The sequence below is a fragment of the Quercus suber genome, unplaced genomic scaffold (assembly GCF_002906115.3).
Source record: "Quercus suber isolate HL8 unplaced genomic scaffold, Cork oak 2.0 scaffold_872, whole genome shotgun sequence".
Lineage (NCBI taxonomy): Eukaryota > Viridiplantae > Streptophyta > Magnoliopsida > Fagales > Fagaceae > Quercus > Quercus suber.
The window spans coordinates 136,179-159,720 of record NW_027070302.1 but is presented as its reverse complement, the minus strand read 5'-3'; the positions used below and the strand labels follow the sequence as shown (position 1 = coordinate 159,720).

At 34.0% G+C, this 23,542-nt stretch overlaps 2 protein-coding genes and 1 long non-coding RNA gene across 4 annotated transcripts; all 3 read left to right on the top strand.

Annotated features, from left to right (window-relative positions):
• Positions 1-4,803: 4,803 nt before the first annotated feature.
• Positions 4,804-6,150, top strand: LOC136065180 (uncharacterized). 2 transcript variants are annotated; one of them, XR_010626819.1, is made up of 3 exons: positions 4,804-4,904; positions 5,248-5,563; positions 6,063-6,150. It is a non-coding gene; the product is annotated as an uncharacterized LOC136065180 (long non-coding RNA). The 2 variants fall into 2 exon arrangements; XR_010626818.1 differs by having other exon boundaries at positions 4,804-4,932.
• Positions 6,151-8,180: 2,030 nt separating this feature from the next.
• Positions 8,181-12,288, top strand: LOC136065179 (putative protein phosphatase 2C 76). The gene is made up of 6 exons (XM_065767984.1): positions 8,181-8,321; positions 8,822-9,068; positions 10,568-10,688; positions 10,809-10,941; positions 11,529-11,628; positions 11,834-12,288. The coding sequence occupies exons 2-6, from the start codon at positions 8,857-8,859 to the stop codon at positions 12,162-12,164; spliced, it is 897 nt and encodes a 298-aa protein (XP_065624056.1). The 5' UTR covers positions 8,181-8,321; positions 8,822-8,856; the 3' UTR covers positions 12,165-12,288.
• Positions 12,289-14,470: 2,182 nt separating this feature from the next.
• Positions 14,471-16,261, top strand: LOC112015860 (probable inactive protein kinase At3g63330). Its single transcript, XM_024048308.2, has 6 exons — positions 14,471-14,493; positions 14,606-14,708; positions 15,155-15,424; positions 15,519-15,576; positions 16,029-16,113; positions 16,198-16,261. The coding sequence occupies exons 1-6, from the start codon at positions 14,471-14,473 to the stop codon at positions 16,259-16,261; spliced, it is 603 nt and encodes a 200-aa protein (XP_023904076.2).
• Positions 16,262-23,542: the final 7,281 nt, after the last annotated feature.

The following is a 23,542-nucleotide window of genomic DNA, read 5'->3' as shown; positions in this document are numbered from 1 at the left end:
CTCTCTCTCTCTCTCTCTCTCTCTCTCTCTCTCTCTCTCTCTCTCTCTCTCTCTCTCTCTCTCTCTCTCTCTCTATATATATATATATATATATATAAGAGATTTACGGATGTGGTGGCTACTTCTGTAATTACCAATCATAGCATGATAATTTTGTTAAGTAAAAAATCACTTAGCAGTCCCTTACTTACATGAACCTAAAAGTGTGGGCCAATTTTCAATGATAGCTCCCTGGCATAATTTCTCCTACTTGATTCAACAAGCAAGCAAACAAAGGAGGTAAAAAATACATGTGACTAGTTTATTTGGAGTCCAAATCTTCTATCTCATTCTTCCTGCTTCGCCCTTTGTTTCACAAGTAAAATCATGCCACATGTCCAACTATTTAATCAAATGCTAAATTTATGCCTTTTATTATTTCAATAAACTAAAATAAATAAAAAGTTAAAATACCCATCAAATTCTCACTGCCCCTACCACTACCTTCACCAGCAGCCACCATCAAGATTTCGCAAAGCCATCAAAACCAGCACCAATCACCACCAAAACCCATAACTCTTCCACTAACCCACCCAGCTTAGCTACCCTTACTAACACATGGGTATCAGCCACCATTGTTCCATCTCTGTTCATATACCAAAATAATTCCAAACATTTTTTTTAATAGGCGTAATACTAGCCTGATTGTTATCTCCCTTTTATCTATAACCAAAATGTATATCTTGAATTTGAAGCTTGAGAGATTATTTTGATTTTTGAAATGGAGAGAGGTAAAGGGAGGGTGGTAGTGTGGTGGTGTTGGGTTGGTTTTTCAAGGTTTGAGAGGGAAGAAAGCAGAAGAGTTATGAGTTTCATCTAAGGCGGTGAGCTTGGTGGTAGTGGTTCGCCGGAATTTTGATAGTGGCTGCTAGGGAAGGTTGTGGTGGCATGGTAGTGAAAACATTATGAGTTTTTTAAAATTTTATTTTATTTAAGTAATTAAAATAATAAAAAGCATAAATTTAGCATTTAATTCAATAAGTGGACATGTGGCATTCTTTTATTTGTGGAGCATAAAGTAGAGTAGAAAGAATGAGATAAAGATTTAGACTCGTTTATTTGCAATCCCTGGGGTACCATAACTAATAATGCTTGGCCACTGTGTAAGGTTAAAGTACAAATTGTAGGATTCCGAATTTTTAGAGTTTCTAGAGTACTCTACCCCTATATAGTTCTCTTAATCTCAACATTTCATTTTAAAATCAATGGTTATTTTTATTCCATGTCATTAATTCATTAATAAAAATCTTAAATTAGATGTCATGTCAGTTTTTAAAATAGACAGTTCATATTTTAAATTTATTTTAGTTTGAAAAAATTAAACAACATAGATTTGAACCACAACTATTGTTGTGCCAACATTGATGGCACCAGACTTGTCTCCAGGGAAGTTTTGACACATAAACTACAAAAAAACTTGGCAGCACGTTCTATTAGGGTGTGTTTGGTAGAATGGATTTTAAGAATGATGGAAAAAAATGAGAGAAAATGAAGAGAGAAGACTTTTTGGATGGTATTTGATTGGGAAGGGGGAGGGAAAATGTGTGGTGGGGCTCGGGTTTTCTCTCCAAGCCCACCAGAACGTTTTCTCCCCAAAATGGGGGGGAGAAAACTATGCACTAGCTTCCAAAATTCTCATGTGCATAGTGCACATAGGCGTTGTTCTGGCCCTTTTTTTTTCTTTGTCCAATTGATCCTTTTTTTTTTTTTCTACTTGCACATACACAATTATTTTTGCTAAAAAATGTGTTACTTTTTTGTTTTCACATACATAATTTTTTGCTAAAATAATGTGTTGCTTTTTTGTTTTATTTAATGGGATATAATTGTAAATTTATACGAACTACACTTTTCTGTTCTCTCTTTTTTTCTTTTTTTCTTCTCTATCAAACAAATAAGTTTTCTATCTCTCCACTTTTCTATCCTCTAACCAAACATAAATAGGAGAAAACTTAATTTCTTCTATCTTCCCACTTTTCTATCATCTTCCCATTTTCTATTCTCCCACTTTTTCACTCCTCCAACCAAATGGCTTAAAAAAGTCTTCCTATGGCTGAAAGTAATATCTCCATTTAATAAAATAAAAAAAACTCAATTCATCCTAGAACACATCACCCAATCCACCAATCAATTGTTTTTTTGTTCATATCTTAGTAGCAATGCTAATGATTTGAGCTCTTACAGTTGGGAAAGGTTCTCATTTTTTTTGTATGACCAATAGAATGAAAGGTTCAAAGAGGGAAAATCATATTTAAAGAATAGTAAGTAAGATGGTCAAAAAGGATGTTGGAGAAAGTGGATTTGATTGCCACTGCTAAATATGGTCTTCGACACTTATGCTTTAACCTTTTCTCCATGTGTATGATAGGGAAGATGGTCATCAGTGTTGGCACAAATATGAAATTAGGGTTCAGAATTTAGATATGTGATGTTTTTTTTTTTTTTTTTTTTTAAATTAAGATAAATTTAAAATCAGAGCAGTCCATTTTAAAACTAACATGACATCTATTTTAAGGTTTTTGTTAATGAATTAATGACATGGAATGATCTTAGAATAATTCTATAGACACAAACTAATTTACAACAATTTTACGAACTATTGATGTGGCTTTAGTAATTTTCAAATAATCATTGATAAACATAAATGTGATGTTAGTAGTGGACTCATATTAGAACTAATAAGAATTTGTCACATCAATAGTTTGTAAAAATGTTGTAAAATAGCTTGTACATGTACCATTACTCATGATCTTAACCATTTATTTTAGAACAATGGTTGAGATTAAGGCTGCGTTTGTTTCGGTGGTAAAGAAAATCAGGAAAACGTTTTACACCCTTGAGGGTGTTTAGGTGTGCAAGGAAAATTAGGTCAAACGGAAAATCATTTCTGTTGACCGTAAAATATGCCCTCTGACCCTGTAAAACCATTTCCGTTTGTATTTTACCTTCAAATCAATTTCGCCCCAGGAAAACAGAAGAGAGAGAGAAACAGCAAGGAAGAAAGATCGCACACCAGCACCGGCTCGTCGCACCCCAGCACTGGCGAGATCGCACACCACTATGCGCTCCGATCCACATCCAAGCTACCCAAAGAAACATAACCCAATCCCCATTTCGACAAACCCACACCCACCCGATCTCGCTTGTCGCACCCCAGCACCGACTCGCTCGTCGCCAGTATTAGACCTACCCACCGATCTCGTCACCGTCGCCTTCTTCGTCCCCGATCTCGTCACCTCCTTCGTCCTCGATCTCGTAGTCGTCGCCTCCTTCAGATAACCCAACCTTCACCGGTATCAAACCCAACCCAGTCGCCTCTCTCTCTTCCTTCTTCTCTCCATTTGACCGATTGATACCAGATTTGATGAATTTTTTGGTTTGGTTTGATATTATATATTTGTTTGATTTGAGAAAATGTGAGTATCAAGTAGAAAATGTGTTTTTATTAGTATTTTCAAGAACACAACGAAACACTAAAAATATTTTCCAAAGTATTTTTTAAAATGCCACCAAACACCTGAAAATATTTTCTTTTCCTGAAAATATTTTCACTTGAAAATATTTTACACTTGGAAAACATTTTACATTGAACCAAACACAGCCTAAGAGAATTTTATGTGGTAGAGTACTCTAGGAACTTTAGAGGATGTAAATCCCAAATTATATAGTGATATTATCTGCAAAAATAAACAGAACATCATTAGTTATATTAACTACAAATCAGCAAATTATTTACCTTCCAAAGCTGCAGCTGCCCTTCCTAAAACATGTTAAACATAGAGGGGGAAAATAGTAACCACCCAATTAAATTTTGAGAAGGAAAAGTCAAACTTTCCCAAAATATCTATTAAAAACCCCAATTAAATTCAAGCTAAGCCATTCAAAATTTCAAACCCAGCTGCCAAAAGATTAAAAAGAAATGGAAAGGAATGATCATAAGGGAATAGAAATGAATAGAATTAAATGATTATAAGGGAATGGAATGAAATTGAATGTATTTAAGTATGGGAAAGGAATGGAAAAGAATGGAATGGAATAAAATGAAATTAAGTAGCCTTGATTGGATGTTTTGAAATAAAAGAATGAAAATGAATAAAAATAAATGGGATGTAAGTAATCTTATTTGGGAGCAACATTGAGGGAATGGAATGGAATCATTTTATGACAATATTGCCATTAAACCCCTATTTTAAAATAAATTGTTGAATATATAAGGGTATTTTGAGAGTTTTAGTAAAAAAATCATTAAATCTAATTTCATTCCCTCTCATTCCTCCCAATTTCAAGGGGAATGAAAATTTGAAATTTTAAGTGAATAAAGAGGAATGAGTGTTCTCTCCTACCCATTCCATTCTCTCTCACTTAAACTCAAATAAGAAAATGTACTTTCCATTCTCTCCATTAAAGCTCCCAAACAAAAGAAAAGGAGAATATTATAAAATTATTATTTGAAATCTAACCAAACCAAACAACCCCAAAACACAAAACCCACAAAGTTCTAAACACCAGGGGAAAAAAGTCACATTTTTTAAACCCACAAAGTTAAATTTTTTACGTACCAACTGCCAGTTTTGTAAAAACAGGCCTAGCAATTTCCTTCTTAGAATTTTGGGTTTAGTCCAAGGCTGTCATAGGCCTGAAATTTGAAATTTCTTTCACTCTAGATTTTTTTTTTTTGGGTCAGAGGGTTCGGGCCCAGTGAAGAGAAGGGTCCAGTGATGGCTCAGATATGTAGATATATTTTTCAATCTTTTTCCTAGTCATGATACGAACTGATGATGATAGTTTTTAATCTCAACTCAAACTCTCAGTCTCGGGTTCTTCATCGTATCTCTCCTTTTATCTCTCAAACTCTTCCAAAATCAGTAAACGCTCTAACCTTTTAAGCATTGGGTACTCTCAATTTTTCGAACTTCATTCTTCGCTCTATATCTGTATGTTGTGTTGTGTTGCTTCTGTTTTTCTTTCTGGATACTATGTTGTTTGTTCATTGTTGTGTTTGGCTGTATTTTCATAAAACATAACATGCTTGCTGGAACACTACTTAACATAAAAGTTTAAACCCATGAGGTCAAGTTTCTAGCATTTTTCTTTTTAATCATCAAAAGTTACGAATATAAAATATATAGTCAGTTGAATACATGTGTGTATACTTGCTTTTCTTCAACCGTTTTAATAACTGTCAATACATGTTTACAAACTTGTTAGGTTCAAAGTTTGATCACAATAAAAGTGCACAATGGAAGGGTTAAGGACCATGTTTTTGGGTGTTGTTGTTGGGCTCTTTCTGCTTGGAAACTCGTTTTCTTATGGAGAAAGGACAATATGTGCCACATATTATCAAAAGGGTGGTGCTCCTGCTGTTCTTGAAAATCCGAGTGTTCTAGCTGGGTTCTTTCCAATAATTTCTACCGAAACCACACAGTCAACTGTCTGTTGGCTGGATTCACCAATTTCGAAGATGGCGAGAAGCATATCAAAGAAAGATTTTTTTGTGATCTTGATTTGCAGATTCCATTTCTAGGTATTATCATGACTTTTTAACTAATTGTGCTTGGTTCTCAGTTCAATATTTGGCTTGCTTCGAATTGATGAGTAGTTTATGGTTCTTGAAAAACAAAAAGAATTTGAATCGAATGGCTTGATTCACAATATTTTGACACTTTTAAAGCTTGGATTTTGCTTGACTTGACACATTTATTAGCTCAAATTCCAAGTTGAGCATAACAAACACCAACTCAAATAATCAGAAAACGTTAAACATAGTTAATAGTTTTGATTTGACACTATTTTATACTAATTTTTAACCCAAAATATTACTATAATCATCTGGACATCACTTCTACTTATCCAAGACCCAGTCTGATGGCTGAGTTCTTTCCTTGATCATCTATGCTCATTACTTTGAAATCTTATTAGAATGCTACATTTGTAAATTGAGTTCATGTTTGGCGCCAATTTTTAATTTATGAATTTATCCAATTCCCACAAGGCAAAATATTATTATATTTGATATGTTGCAGGTGAAAATGGGTCTATTGAAGATGTTAAAGTTGGTATGGTCGCAGTATTTGACCATAATGGTGTGGAGGACTCTGCTAAGATGGCTACAAATCTTCTACTTTTTAGTTCACACATACTTTATTCGTGATGAGACGTATGCATTTAACAAATTGAGAGGACCGTTATCTTACAAGGAGGCCATGATATGGTATTTCCAGAGCTAAACCAAGTTAATGAAGTAGACCAACTTATTAGAAGGTAATCGTTCTTCCCTAGGTTATTAATTTTAATGGAGAAGAGCTCAATGGAAAGATCTATATTGGACTTGCTCCCCAAAAATAATTTTGAAATTGCTGCTGTGCCTTTATCTTATGCATCTTATATATATATATATATTAATTTGTCTCATGTTATGAAATTTAATTATATTCTTGTGAAATTATCGCAATATATGACCCTGTTTTATTTGTTATATATTCATGTATGGATGTGTTTGCTTATGTTATTAAATTTAAAATCTGTATAATGACCAGGATATTCTTTTGTGAGATCTTTGAGTGCAATATATGCTCCAGTTCACCCCCCTCCCACAAAAAAAAATATGGCAATATGTGTCTCCTGTGTATGTTCGGGATTTCAAGAACAGCAGGAGCACCACCCTTTTGATAATATGTGGCACATATTGTCCTTTCTCCATAAGAAAACGAGTTTCCAAGCAGAAAGAGCCCAACAACAACACCCAAAAACATGGTCCTTAACCCTTCCATTGTGCACTTTTATTGTGATCAAACTTTGAACCTAACAAGTTTGTAAACATGTATTGACAGTTATTAAAACGGTTGAAGAAAAGCAAGTATACACACATGTATTCAACTGACTATATATTTTATATTCGTAACTTTTGATGATTAAAAAGAAAAATGCTAGAAACTTGACCTCATGGGTTTAAACTTTTATGTTAAGTAGTGTTCCAGCAAGCATGTTATGTTTTATGAAAATACAGCCAAACACAACAATGAACAAACAACATAGTATCCAGAAAGAAAAACAGAAGCAACACAACACAACATACAGATATAGAGCGAAGAATGAAGTTCGAAAAATTGAGAGTACCCAATGCTTAAAAGGTTAGAGCGTTTACTGATTTTGGAAGAGTTTGAGAGATAAAAGGAGAGATACGATGAAGAACCCGAGACTGAGAGTTTGAGTTGAGATTAAAAACTATCATCATCAGTTCGTATCATGACTAGGAAAAAGATTGAAAAATATATCTACATATCTGAGCCATCACTGGACCCTTCTCTTCACTGGGCCCGAACCCTCTGACCCAAAAAAAAAAATCTAGAGTGAAAGAAATTTCAAATTTCAGGCCTATGACAGCCTTGGACTAAACCCAAAATTCTAAGAAGGAAATTGCTAGGCCTGTTTTTACAAAACTGGCAGTTGGTACGTAAAAAATTTAACTTTGTGGGTTTAAAAAATGTGACTTTTTTCCCCTGGTGTTTAGAACTTTGTGGGTTTTGTGTTTTGGGGTTGTTTGGTTTGGTTAGATTTCAAATAATAATTTTATAATATTCTCCTTTTCTTTTGTTTGGGAGCTTTAATGGAGAGAATGGAAAGTACATTTTCTTATTTGAGTTTAAGTGAGAGAGAATGGAATGGGTAGGAGAGAACACTCATTCCTCTTTATTCACTTAAAATTTCAAATTTTCATTCCCCTTGAAATTGGGAGGAATGAGAGGGAATGAAATTAGATTTAATGATTTTTTTACTAAAACTCTCAAAATACCCTTATATATTCAACAATTTATTTTAAAATAGGGGTTTAATGGCAATATTGTCATAAAATGATTCCATTCCATTCCCTCAATGTTGCTCCCAAATAAGATTACTTACATCCCATTTATTTTTATTCATTTTCATTCTTTTATTTCAAAACATCCAATCAAGGCTACTTAATTTCATTTTATTCCATTCCATTCTTTTCCATTCCTTTCCCATACTTAAATACATTCAATTTCATTCCATTCCCTTATAATCATTTAATTCTATTCATTTCTATTCCCTTATGATCATTCCTTTCCATTTCTTTTTAATCTTTTGGCAGCTGGGTTTGAAATTTTGAATGGCTTAGTGTTCTAGCTGGGTTCTTTCCAATAATTTCTACCGAAACCACACAGTCAACTGTCTGTTGGCTGGATTCACCAATTTCGAAGATGGCGAGAAGCATATCAAAGAAAGATTTTTTTGTGATCTTGATTTGCAGATTCCATTTCTAGGTATTATCATGACTTTTTAACTAATTGTGCTTGGTTCTCAGTTCAATATTTGGCTTGCTTCGAATTGATGAGTAGTTTATGGTTCTTGAAAAACAAAAAGAATTTGAATCGAATGGCTTGATTCACAATATTTTGACACTTTTAAAGCTTGGATTTTGCTTGACTTGACACATTTATTAGCTCAAATTCCAAGTTGAGCATAACAAACACCAACTCAAATAATCAGAAAACGTTAAACATAGTTAATAGTTTTGATTTGACACTATTTTATACTAATTTTTAACCCAAAATATTACTATAATCATCTGGACATCACTTCTACTTATCCAAGACCCAGTCTGATGGCTGAGTTCTTTCCTTGATCATCTATGCTCATTACTTTGAAATCTTATTAGAATGCTACATTTGTAAATTGAGTTCATGTTTGGCGCCAATTTTTAATTTATGAATTTATCCAATTCCCACAAGGCAAAAATATTATTATATTTGATATGTTGCAGGTGAAAATGGGTCTATTGAAGATGTTAAAGTTGGTATGGTCGCAGTATTTGACCATAATGGTGTGGAGGACTCTGCTAAGATGGCTACAAATCTTCTAAAAAATTACTTTTTAGTTCACACATACTTTATTCGTGATGAGACGTATGCATTTAACAAATTGAGAGGACCGTTATCTTACAAGGAGGGCCATGATATGGTATTTCCAGAGCTAAACCAAGTTAATGAAGTAGACCAACTTATTAGAAGGTAATCGTTCTTCCCTAGGTTATTAATTTTAATGGAGAAGAGCTCAATGGAAAGATCTATATTGGACTTGCTCCCCAAAAATAATTTTGAAATTGCTGCTGTGCCTTTATCTTATGCATCTTATATATATATATATATATTAATTTGTCTCATGTTATGAAATTTAATTATATTCTTGTGAAATTATCGCAATATATGACCCTGTTTTATTTGTTATATATTCATGTATGGATGTGTTTGCTTATGTTATTAAATTTAAAATCTGTATAATGACCAGGATATTCTTTGTGAGATCTTTGAGTGCAATATATGCTCCAGTTCACCCCCCTCCCCCACAAAAAAAAATATGGCAATATGTGCTCCTGTTATGCCAACAAGTTCTAGCTCAAATGGCATTTTCTCTTCTTGTAAGTTCAAAGAAGAGGGTGAGATCGTAGGTTGAACACCCATTGGGCGCATGTGTGTTTGTTTATGCACATGCACTCCGTATCTACAATTTCTGTATTTGTGTTGTTTTAGCTTGTGGTCTGTGTTCCTGTTATATCTGGTATATACGTGTCTTTGCATGTATCTTTTTCTTGCTGTTCATGATATGAAATTAAGGATCTATATATTGTAGGGGATGATATTTGCTCTCTGCAGTTTGCACCCCTATTTTATTAGCTTTTTGCATGCTTGTGTGCTTGAGTGAGGTTGCTGTGTTTTCTGCGATTTGTTTGAGTTATTTACTTTTCTATTCTATGTTATAAATAAAAAATGGTTTTTACTTATTTGTTGTCTACTTTAACTCTGTATCTGCCAACCATAGCATGATAATTTTGTAAAGTTAAAAATCACTTAGCAGTCCCTCACTTAAATGAACCCAAAAGTCTGGGCCAATTTTCAGTGACAGTTCCCTGGCATAATCTCTCCTACTTGATTCAACAAGTTAACAATGGGGAAAAAAGATTAAAGCAAGGAGAACACACATAAAAGAATACATGTGGCCAACCCTGATTAGTTTGTTGAGGATCCATTATTGAGCCCTAAATTTTGGGACTAAGGCTTAGTTGTTGTTGTTGTAGGGACACATGCAACTGTCTAATAATTAAAGCATAAAGGTTTTGCAAATTCAATAAATAAGGTGCTACCACGTAGGAGAAAACTTGAAGCAGACAACTATCCCAAACTTAAGGAAGTTAGGCATTAACAAAATCAGCTTGATTAAACTTGAGTAAATATCTAGCATGCGAAAGTTGTCTGCTTCCCTAAGTTTTTTTTATTTTATTTTTTTATTTTTAAGAGGACAGAAAGGGAACAAGAAAAAGTTCAAGCTGATTTTTGGTTTTAAACTTTTGATTACCTTTTATCTGGGGGCATGTCAGATGGGTTATGATCCTTTTGCTGCACTTTGCATGAATTTCTTTGAACCCTCGTCTATTTTGAGAATACACATTAGAGAGGAACAAGTTTTAAGAATTTCATGGAGAATAATGTTGCAATAATTTTGCAATTCATAGGACTTTGGATTGCAGTTCTTTGTGGATGTTACCAAAAGGAGTTGATGGAACAATAAATGCAAAAATTTTGAAGGAAGCATTGTCGAGGACCATCCATGATATTGATTTAACTTTGTCTGAGGTAAGTTTTGCTAGCAACACTTTTTTTCCCTTCTTTTCCTTTTTTATTTTTTTTTTGTACCTGTTTGTTTTCTAAATTTATGATCTAGTCTTCTAATTTTATTTTGTGACTTTTTCTCAGGTTGCTTCTAAACAAAATCATGTTCCTGGATGCGTTGCTACTGTTGTTCTTATGATAGAAGGGCAAATTTTAGTTGCCAATGGTTGTAACTCAAAGGCCTTTTTGTGTAATTGGCACTATGTGGAGGATGAAGGTCAGATATGAATCTCTCTCTCTCTCTCTCTCTCTGAGGGTCATAAATGGTTAGAGTCCATTTTATGCTAAGATGTTAAATTCCTAGCGCATCCTAGATTTTTCTACCGGAATGTTTATGTTGAAAAGGAAGACAATGAAGAGCAAACAGCTATGTTTTGCGTAAAAGGAAAACAGATCAAAAGCAAACAACATCCTTACCTCACCTTGTGTTTAAGTACAGTACAGATTAGTGCAGTTAATTGTATGAAGCCCACAAACAATGGCGTATGCTTAAATAGTGCACGAGTTCAGCACATTAGTTTGGAAGAGAATAAACACTTGTTAATTGTGGATTAGATTAGTGCAGTTAGTCGTAATAGATTGAGAAGTAGTTAGCACTGAGTGATGGCTCTATTTGTTAGGTCAGTTTTGTTTCTCTTTGAATTAAGCTTGGGATCTCAGTATAATAACAGAGCATAGGCCTAATGTAATTATTCTTTTTATTTTTTTATGATCAATAAAACTTTCATTCTATTTAGAGAGACCGTTTTGACATACTATGTGTACCAAGTTGATGTGTTGTTGCTCCTCATTTGAAAACACCAGATGTATGGATTGATCTGTCTGCTAAATTGGCAAGAAGGTATCATTCAAGAAGTCTCAGTGAAAGAACTGAAGATGGAACTGCTTGTGTACTCGTAGGAAGGTGAGTTTTGTACATGGTTACATATTTCAGTTTTTTTTTTTTGGTCTTATAAAAAGGAAAAAGAAATGAATGTTTATAGCTTTTGATTTTCTTATATGGATCCTAAATCTTATTTTCAAATAAATTATGAATTTTGGTCTATAAAATTATTTCTGGGGTTGAATTTTTCTTTCTAATTCTATTACTTACTCTGGATCATTGGCAGGTATGGCAATTTGGCACCTAAGGTGACCGATTGGAAACCTTTAAGTGCTGTCAACAGTCATTTGGTGCTTGCATCTGATGAAATATTTAAAACCCTAAATGAACCTGATATCTGTGCTCTATTACATCAAAAACGTTATAAAAGCTATTGGACGTTGACCCCAATTCCATGTTATTTTATGACACCAAGTGACGCTGATTGCATAGTGCATACTGCATTTCTTAAAGCCAGCAAAGAAGGGGGTATTCCATATGATAATAGTAGGAGCGGTTATAACTTGTCAGTTGCTGTGGTTCGTCTGAGATCTGCTGGGGGTTTTATCATACATTAAATTATGGATTCCTTTACATGTTATTTTGCTTAACTTAGAGCTTGTTTAGCTTAGCTTATTATTTGGGTAGTATAGCCTATTTTGTTTAGTGGATCATTTTAATAAAATTTTTCCTCTTATTTTAGAGTGTGCTTCAGGAATGTTTCCAATAGAATTTTTTTATTTATTATTTATTTTTTATAACACATCCGAAAGAGTAAAACAAGGAGAATGAAAGGCAACGCTCCAATCTAACAAGGCATGAAGAAAAAAAAAAGTTTAAAATCAAGGATAGTTTGTTCACAACCCTCAAAACTTATAGAATTTTCTTTTTTCCAAAGACACTACATAATGTAATGAGGCATTGCCTTCCAAAAGGTTATGTTTCTATGCCAATGGAAAGAACCCTACCAAACTGCAAACATATCAATAACTCTCTCAGCTAACCATTGGAGTCCAAATAAATAGAATGTCATTGACCACTACTCAAAAGTTATATGGCAATGAAGAAGAAAATCCACGAACTCCCCATATTTTGTGCACATGCAACACCAATCCAAAAGAATAATATCTCTCTTCTGAAAATTGTTAGTACAAGAAAAGAAGGCAACCCTAGAGGGAACCTTTGAATGCTACACCAATTTCAAAGGAAAAGATATGACATTAGGTGAGGATATATAAGGAATGAAATGGGTGTGTAGTTAACCCACTGGTCCACAAAAACCATCTCAATCCAACCCAACCTACTAGGTTGGGTCAGTGTTTAGGAGCTAATGTGTTGGGTTGGGCTGTGAATTTTTTTTTTAACAATGGGTTGTATTTGGTGCAAGTTAGTAGATTCAAAAGGTTGCCTAACCCACTCATATTTAATATATATTTAAAATATATATTATATGATTTTGTTATTTACTCTTTTGATTTGGGGAACTGCCAACAGTTTTATAAGATTATTAACATACTTTTATTTGTGTTAATTTGGTGCATAAATCATATTTGAAGAAAGGGTTTCTCCTTTAACCTTTCTCTTACTTTGCTCATCCCAATCTCCCTCCCATGTTAAAATAAATATTATGAAGAAATAAATCAAGCATATTAATTAAATTTATGGTTAATAAAGAAAGGATACTTAAAGTGATTATGTTAATTTATGGTTAGTAAATATATATTTTGTTAATGGCCTAGTAACTTTTTTTTTTTTTTTTTTTTAGAAAATAACGTTGGTAAAAAAAAAATTTTGAATTATTTGATTATTACCTTTAAGGAAAAAAAAAAAAAAAAACCAATGGTTGAATTCAAATTTTTTGGATCATTGGAGCCCAGCCCACTAAACCAAAAATGAGCATTGCTCATAGATAGGGCTCTGGGCTAAGGTCTTCCCATGAGCCTAGTAAATACATATGTCTCTCAGCAATGTGGTTGCCTTAGATGATTATTATTTTTTATAATAATAATAAGTATGGTTCAAACTGATATGAGTGTTCTAAAGAATTGATTTTCAACTGATATATTAACGTAATAATGCCCATGATCAACCACATGTAAACATCATCTATGTCAGCTTCAACTAAATAAATAAAATCTTAATATCGTAGTTTGTTTTTAAAGAAAGTTTCAATATATGTTGTCCGCTCAAGATGATAGATTTTTATTACTAAATTAAGACACTAATTGATTTTTTGTGGAAATAAGAATTAAACTCTAAATCTCTTATTTAACAAGAGACTTTACTAATTGAATTAACTAAAACTCGAATTAACTAAAACTCACTAATATTGTAGGTACTCAAGAAGCCAAAAATTTACATGTACGTAGCGTACCACTGCCGGGGCAGAGTGCCAACGGACAATTTCCAAAAAAATGTGGAAACGACATTGCACCGGCCGTTATGCACAGCTCATCATTCTCTCTCTCTCTCTCTCTCTCTCTCTCTATAACTGACTCACTCGCAAAGCAAAACCCACATTCTGTCTCACTCATTCACTCAGGCTCGAAGCTCGATCATATTTCATTTCCTCACACTCTCTCATATCTCTCTCTCTCTCTCTCTCTCTCTCTCAACTTTCTTTCATATTTTCTCCAAATAGTCAGTACTAATGGTCTGGTTATCGGCAGCTGCAACGTCGTCCTCCTTAATCTGCTTGATATTTTTTGTGTTCATTAATGGCGCCTTCTGTTCTCGGTCTCTGCCTCCTCCAACTTGCTCGACTAGGCCTCCGCCTGTGTCTACTCCGACAACTAGGCCTCAGTCTTCTCCGACTTGCTTGACTAGGCCTCTCCCTCCGTCTACTCAAACTTGCCCCGCTAGGCCTTTTCCACCTCCTCCGACTATGGCTGCTGAGCTTGATGACAGGTTTGTTCTATATAAAAAAATAAAAGAACTCATATATATATATATATATATCGAATGTTCATTTGTAGTAGTAGATATGGGGTACTAATCTATGTTTCACTTTGCATTGCAGGTATAATTTGACCAGGATGATTGGTGAAGGAAGCTTTGGAACGGCCTGGCTTGCCTCCAAGTTCAATTCCAATGAATTGGAGTTCGTTGTGAAGATCATAAGGGTATTATTATTACTATTATTATTATACTATACTATTGTATGTGTGCACTGTGCGTGTAGGCAGATATATTAATTCTGTTGCTGCATGTGTCTCAATTAATGTGTGCTCTGTTTTATCAAAAAAAAAAAAAAAAGTTAATGCGTGCTCTGTGAACAATTCATGAGGTCATGATATTGGGTTTGGGTATTTACAGAGAATAAAAAGAGGATAGTAATTTGTCTACTTGTTCTTTCTTGTTGCTAATAAGCATGGAAATTTCTCTCTCTTTGTTTTTTTTGTTCTGCTTCCCTGCTTTGGTACTGGGTTGAAAAGAAAATGTGAAATGCTCATTAGTTATAAGGAAAGTTCTCTCTTCTCTTTGGTTATGAATCTCTAGAATGATTCTTTCCCTTTCGCTTTCTGCCTTGTTGTGTTTGAGTTGTTGTCGATGCTTTATATACACGCAGACATTCAGAGGCTCAGATGCGCATGTAAGTGCCTTAAGGGAGGCACATTTTGGAGAGAATCTTACAGAGGCAGGGCTAGACATAACGCCCAAGTTTGTTAAAGCTTTTCAAAGGAATGTTGGAGATGATTTACTGTTCCATCTAGTCTATCGTTTTGAGGGCATCTCCCTCGAACACCTATTGTACAGAGGCCAAAATAGGCTTTGGTGGAACTGGTTAAAAACCACCCAGGAGGGTGAGAATGCCATTAAAGGCATCATGTTTCAGCTGGTAAGCTTAAGTGAAGCTTTAAGTTAATTTATATTGTAAGCACGAGTTTTAGAGAATGACAATAATAATTTTGTATAGTATTCTCTTCATTCAGATCTCAGCAATTGCTATTCTCCATGATCATGATATTGTTCATAGGGATTTAAAGCCCGGTAAATCTTCTTTCTCAATTTTAAGTGCTAGCATCTAGTTGTTTTAAATTTCAAAATCTTCTTATATCTATGATGTGCTTATCTACTTTGGCTTTGTCTTGCTATTGTTTAGTCCAAGAAATATAAGTATGTCAAAATGTTAAACTAGGAAAGTTTTTCATTTAGTCTGGAGATGCCAAAGTTTTTCATATGTTATGATTCTAAAACCTTATGACATCCTCAAATCAAGGCTTTGGTTTACTTTTTGACTGTTACTTATATAAGTTAGCAGATTTAAAAACTAGTATGTTATCAAATGTTACTTGTTTTGTGAGCAATTTTGGGTCTTGATTTAGTGGATTTGGGTGTTACATGCGATTATGGTCCCAAAACAATGAACTTTTTGTCAAAATGGTGAGCTTTTTTATTGTGGAATTTTTTTTTTTTTAATTTTTAATTTTTTTATATTTCAGGAAATATTGTAATATGTGTACCAACCCAAAAGCGTAGGTGTGCAGCCAGTGTTGAGGAAATTAAGCAAATACATGATTTAAAGTTGTAAGTTCCAAAATTTTTATCTTCTTTTTTTTTTCAAGTAACTATTCTGTGAAATATATCAACTCTGATTTTTTTGCATAACAGGAGACTAATTGACATGGGGAGTGCCACAAATGCCTACACAATACAGTTATATGGACAATGGTAATTGGTAAATGAATGGTTGTTGGTCTGTTGCTTAGTAATATGCTAGAATAGAACTAACCATGCTTTTGTTTTTAAATTTTTAGGGCTCCACAATGTAGGGATTACATGCCTCCAGAAACTGGATATGGTTGGATGGCCAAACCACAAGCAAGGTATGTCAAATATACTCTTAGAATTTAAAATCTTAGGTGTTTGTCTATATTCTCTGATTTCATTTTCCCTTGTTTTCTCCAGTTATGATATGTGGTCGATCGGGATTATTTTCTTAGAGATGATATTGGGAACCAATGAAATTTTCACTATCTCAAATATTGATAACTTGACACCCGAGCTAGTAGATCTTGTGTTGCAGTATGATGAGGGTGATTTGATTGACTCTGCTATCTATAGGTTGGGATAAAATTCTAATTTTGTTGACTTCAAATTATTCATACCGTGGCATATCGCAATTATTAGTATTTTGAATTTATGGTTTTGTTGTTTGTTTTTCCTTATAGGAATTTAGCTCTTTTGGAGTTGTGCATAGGAGAATTTTCTGATCACTGTTCAGAGCAGGATTTTGCAGACAAGATCATTGCTAGGGATCCATTCCAACTGGGGTAAAATTATAAATTGCTAAATAATGTACTCCGTAATACATATATGTCCTATAAAATCACATCATTTATATTACAACATGCTTTTTACATATTTGTAGCTTTCTAGATGTTGAGGCATTACGTTTGGCACGGCTTCTTTTACATTGGGATCCGGTATTTCAATCTATAATGCACTCTTTTTTTTTTCCTTCGATTTTTCTCTTGTGCTTGCACATTATATAGTGAAACTCATTTTAATGTACCTTACAGGTGCGTAGGATCAGCGCCCGTGGTGCTTTGCAGCATTCATACTTCCAGCAGAATGAAGCAAGAGCTTGCAGAGGAGATTAGCTTGTCAGATGTGTTACAATAAATTTACTTTTGTGAGTTTGGTTGATTGTGTGTAGGAGGTTGTTGTGTCTTTTGTTGTACATTCTCTCACTCTCATGAATCTAAAAGAATAGGCCAATTTTCATTGGCAGAACTGGCATAAAATAATCTACGGTCTATTATGATTAGTCCAATGAGGATTTATAGTCAATTTTAAAGTTTAAGGACTAAGAGCATTCACATCAGTATTTGTATTTTACACATCCATTTTTACATTAAAAACTTACTTTTTCTATTTTACACTACCACTTTTACAAAACACCCACATCAACTCATTTATTTTACAAGTTATTTCAATAAAATATTCATTCCTCTCATTTTTTTATTATTTCCCTCAACTCCCTCTTAATATACGCGTGTATCTCTCTCTCTCTTTTCATTTTTGCTGAACAGCTCTCCCTCTCTCTCTCTCTCTCTCTCTCTTCTACCTTCTCTCTTCTGCCTTCTCTCATTATTTCTCAAAAACGAAAACCCAGCGACCCACGAAGAAAACCCAGTGACTTATTGATTCACGGCGACCCACGAACTGAAGTTCACAGCGACCCACGAACCGAAGTTCACGGCGACCCACATACCATGCCTAGTGTATACCCTATTGAGGTATTTACTACAACTTTTTCGCTCAACCACGTTCTTTATCACTTCTTTGGTTTTGAAAACGACATCGATACAATTACCTCTATACATTTCCAAGGAATGTCAAGCATTGCAAACATTTACCAATTTGAGTAACTCGACACCACATCTCGACCAGTTCATCCGAATGGAGTGAGGACTGTTGTACATGCCCACAAATGTTTTTTTTTTTCCTTCAAATGCACCCTCTTTGAGATAATAAAAAATTATCCATCTAATATATAATAAAAAAATGTTAGATTATATTTAAATATTGAAACTTGTTTAGAGCTTAAAAACTCTGAAGCTTGGGTTTCTCTCACTTAAATATTTAGAAATTGATTTTTACATACAAAACAAAGGATAAATGGGCATGTAAAGCCAAAAAATTCAAACGTTAAATTGAAAGTTCCATTTTTTCCTATGCTTCAATTTGAATAATGAATTACATATGTTTGTAAACTCAAATTAAACACAAATATTTATTTTCATGTTTATGTTTGTTTTTATGATTTTCAATGTCATTATATTAAAAAAGTCTTAATTAATATATTCATACCCCTTTTAGATTTTTTTTAACTATATATAAAAAATAAACAAGTAAATTGGCATTTATTAGGCTATTAATAAAAAGTTTAACAATATTAAGCAAACCCTTCATGGATGTGTAGATTTATTTTAGGGCATAATCTTTGGTGTCTTATAGCTCTAAATTGTTTTCCAAGTTTGACACGTATGCATTTTCTATTAGTGGATTAACGGTAGGGATAAAAATGGATGCGATTTTTCGTTTTGAGGGACTCAGATATGCGTGAAATCAAGTTAGAGACCAAATGTGAATAGACACAAAATGTAAAGACCAAAAGTGCATTTTTGCCTTTTTTTTTTTCTTCAATTTTTCTCTTGTGCTTGCACGTTATATCGTGAAACTCATTTAATTGTAGAGTAATGCTACAACCACAAACTATTTTACAACATTTTTAGAAACAGTTGATGTGGTTAGATTTTTATTGGTTTTCATCTAGGCCCACTATTAATATCATTTTTTTATTTACCAATAACTACTCACCACATCAGTAGTTTATAAAAAATTTTGTAAAAAAATTTGTATCTCTAGCATTATTCTTTATTGTACTTACATGTGCGTAGAATTAGCACCTGAGATGCTTTGCAATATTCATACTTCAAGCAAAATGGAGCAGCATGAGATGTAGAGGAGATTAACAACAACAACTACTACTACAAAAAAGTTGATATTCTAGACAGATTGGGTAGGTTAGAAAAAACCATGTGTGACAAATTGGGAAAAATCCCTATGCTTTTGGTTAAATGTTTGATATTTAATGTAATGCAATTATATGTCTCAAATCTCAATCATTGTCATCTTTGAATCCTCTCACCTTTATATCGCAACCCCAAGGAAAACTTAATAAATAAACAAAGCACTCAAAAAACTTGAAAATAATGGGTAAAAAAAGAACATACCAAAAAAAATAAATAAATAAAGAAAGAAAGAAAAATGTTTCAATATAAATTTAAAATTTAAAATAAAAAAATATATATAAAAACCCATTGTCATCCATGGTCTTCCATTTACTTTACAGGAGTGTGTATGTACCCAAATACCCAAAACTTACCATTCTAATCTAGAGTCCTTAATAAAAACCAATCTTACCCAAATACCTAAATGAAAACCAATCCAACCAAAAAGAACCAAATTTAAAACATACTTAATCCACAAATTTTTAAAAAGAAAAAAAAATGAAAAAAAAAATTTACCATTAGCCTTATGGCAGTCTGATAGTGGTGAGGGGTTGGACTTTTGGCTAGTATACGGACGAAATGTGTGGGTAATTTTCTAAAATTTTAAAGCGGTGCTATTGCCAATGAATAAGGGGGTGTTTGGTTAGTGTTTTCAAACAACCATTTTTAGTTTTTAAACAACATTTCACGCATTTTAACACACTTTTTCACTTAGGGTCCGTTTGTTTCGGGTGAAAACGTTTTCAGGAAATGATTTTACGGAAAATGGTGTGTTTGGTTGCTACTTCAAAATTGGTCAAACTGAAAATAATTTCCGGTTGACTGAAAATTATGCCAAAATCAGGTGAAAACCGTTTCAGGTTTCATTTTCACTTCAAATAAAATTTTCCGGAAAACAAACCGAGAGAACGAAGAGGGAAAGACAGAGAACGACCAGAGCAAGGCGAACCCAGACCCAGACCCACGAGCACGCCTTCACCCACGACGAACCCAGAGCACGGCGAACCCAGACCCAGACCCACGAGCACGCCTTCACCCACGACGAACCCAGAGCTCGGCGAACCCAGACCCAGACCCACGAGCACCAGCACCAGCACGGCGAACCCAGACCCAGACCCACGAGCACGAGCACAGCGAACCCAGACCCAGACCCACGAGCACGAGCACGAGCACGAGCACGGCGAACCCAGACCCAGACCCACCAGACCAATCGCCTCCACGCTCTCTCATCCTCGATCTCTCAATTTGTTTTTTTTTTTTTTAATTTGATTGTTGTTGTTGTTGTTTTTTTTTTGGATGAACTGATTGTTGTTGCCGGAATTTATTGTTGTTGTTGTTGTTGTGGTGGTGTTGTGTTTTTGTTGCCGGAATTTGTTGTTGAATTGGTTGTGATGTTGAAATTTTTTGTAATAAAATTTGTTTGAATGCTGAGAAAATGTGAAAATTTTTCGGAAAATGGCATTTTTAGAATACATCCAAACACATGAAAATATTTTCCACAATAATTTTCATAATTCAACCAAACACTTAAAAATATTTTCCATTTCCGGAAAATAACATTTTTGGAAAATATGTATTTTCCGGAAAACGTTTTACACGAAACAAACACAGCCTTACACGTATTTTCACAAATGTTTCAAACAACAATTTTCAGTGTTTAAACACATGTACCAAACGGGCCCTAATTATGTTAGTACGGGTCTGTATCGCAAGCAAAATTTTGATCGTATTTTAACCGATTAGTTTTCATTTTATATTGAGAAACTATTAAACGATGTTTTAACATTGTCGAAAAATGCTTCCTTAAAAAAACCATTGTTGAAAAATATCATGTATTCAAAATAAATTAAAATCAAAACAAAGAAAAATATCATTTATTCAAAATAAATATGCAAAATAGATTAAATAAGGTGAAAGGCAATTTTACTATTTTAGATGCAAAGATTAAAGGGAAGAAAAAGATGGTATAAAAAAATTGAAAAAACCAAAATAGAGAGGGAAGAAAAGTAGTCATTAATGAAAATATGATTGAGCCAACAAAATAAAATAGATTCTTATAAGCCAATTCAATTCATATACCTCCAGTACTTTTTAATTGGAATCTCTTTTTGTTTTAATGAAAAACTGTCACATTCTCACTAACTAAAAAAATGTGTAGATTAAAACCCACTACCACTTGTCATTGTGTATTTAAAACAAAATGAGACTTTCAGTTAAAAAAGTACTAGAGATAAATCAAACCCATTTAAGCCTAATACAAAGTACCGAAAAAAGCATTATAACTAAGAAACTAAAAGAAAAAAAAAATAGACAAAAGTGCAAACTCTAATATTACGCTCTTTATAGCAAAGGATCATTTTAGAAACTAAGCACAACCCACATAGATGGTGTAATGCGAGAAAGAGATTCGCTTTGGTAGTGTGGCTCTGTGCTTCCATCTAGCATGTTGTAGATGCCCATATCCCTGTCTCCTTCACCAAGAATTGAACAAATGTATCAGGATAACTATTGGTAAAGTAAATGCAATTAGCTCTACATCCCGAGAAATCAAATGTATGGAAGAATTATGTCCGAAGAAAAGGGCTCTATTGCCCAAGCTCTTCAGCTCCTTTCACTTGCCACCCCTTAAATCCACCTCAAAGACTTTGAACTCCATAGTCCCATAAGTCCAATTGTCAATTCTAGGTTTCTCTGAATTTAAGTCCTCTAAAAATAGATTATCGTATGTCCAAGTCCATTTGTCAATCCCTTCCCTCATAGGCTGTACACATATTTCTTGTTGTGAAACTAGCAACAAGGAGCTTGATAATTTATTTCCTATGCACAACTTTGAAATAATTTCTCCATAAAAGTTTTCACTTATATACCAAAAAAAAAAAAAACTCATTCAGTAACTATTCTCATGCATTGCATGGGTTAGCAACTAGTGTTATAGTAATGCTGAAACTATGCTCTAACATGTTTCCTAAGCGCTTGATGCATATATTAGGAAAAGGAACATAGCACTATGTTAAATTTAAACTTATTAAATCAAAGGAACATGGTAGGAGGAGTTTTTTTTTTCTTATGAGAAGACTAAAACTTTATTTATGAAATTAAGATATAATAACATCATGGATAAGAGCTTGTTCTAAGAAATAAGGACACTCTTCAATCCAAGTAGAAAAATCAACCATGCCTAAAGCATGTTTTGCTAACAAATGAGCAGACCTATTGCCTTGTCATCAAACATGAGAGGAAGCAACATTCTAAAACTCATGAGATTTAGCTAAAATCCCATAAATCAAAGGTGCTACAGAAGATGGAGCATGTGAACATTCCTTCAAAGCTTGTACAATAATGATGGAATCACCTTCCAGCTCAAATACTCTAATACCCACTTCCTTTGCAAAAATAATGCCAACTTCAAATGCCTTAGCTTCAGCTTCAATAGCTCCCAAAGGTTCATGGATCTTCTTACTTAAACCAGCAATGAACCTCCCCTCATGGTCACAAACTATTACACCTACACTAGCAACTTTTGAGCTGAAAAAACAACATCATCCACATTAATCTTGTATAGAGGATACCTTGGAGGAGACCAATTCACTTCCATATGGGGAAATGCTTCAAAGGAGAACAAGACACATCCCAATACTCATCCAAATAATGCTTACACCAACTAAACAACACTGGACCTACCTTCCTTAGTTTCCCATGATGCACTTCATTCCTATTTGTCCATTATGCCCAAACAATGGTAATTGCTAGACCTGAATCCTCCATCCCCCCACCGAGCATCAATTAGAATATACCATAAAAAATCAAAGAAGCTCCTAAAGGGGACTGATGACAATAGAGGGAAAAGAGTTGAAGAACCCCAGGTTTCTTGAGCATTAGAACACTACTAGAAGAGATGGAATAAAGATTTAGGAGATCCACCACATCCCTCACATTATTGCCAACCAATACCTTCCTTCGTACCCGATTTTTTTTTTTTTTGGGCAAAATGTCACAGCTGCTCACCATGCAAAATGCCTAATCTTATGAGCAATTTGGATTGATCACAATCTCTTCCAAAACTGTCGCAAATTACTCCCATCAGAACAAGAGCCCATCTCCCTGTTGGCCTCTAACTCCAAAGCCACCCTATAAGCACTTCTGACAATGAAAAAATCATTTGAAGTTTCCACCAAAATTTGCTTATCTTCAGGTAATCTAATACTCAAGGGAATCCTAGCAATTTCCTTAACTTCAAAAGGAAGAAAAGCTTGATTCTAGAGATCTGAATCCTAGCACCTCTTCTCCACATCAATAAAATCACAAACCTTAGAGTCCAACGGAAACATAGCTTTAGGAGAGGTAACTTTGTGTGTAGAAGAATTAGGAACCCAATTATCGTCCCAAACCTAGATATTCCTACCATTTTCCACATGCCAACAGAGTCCTCTTTGAAC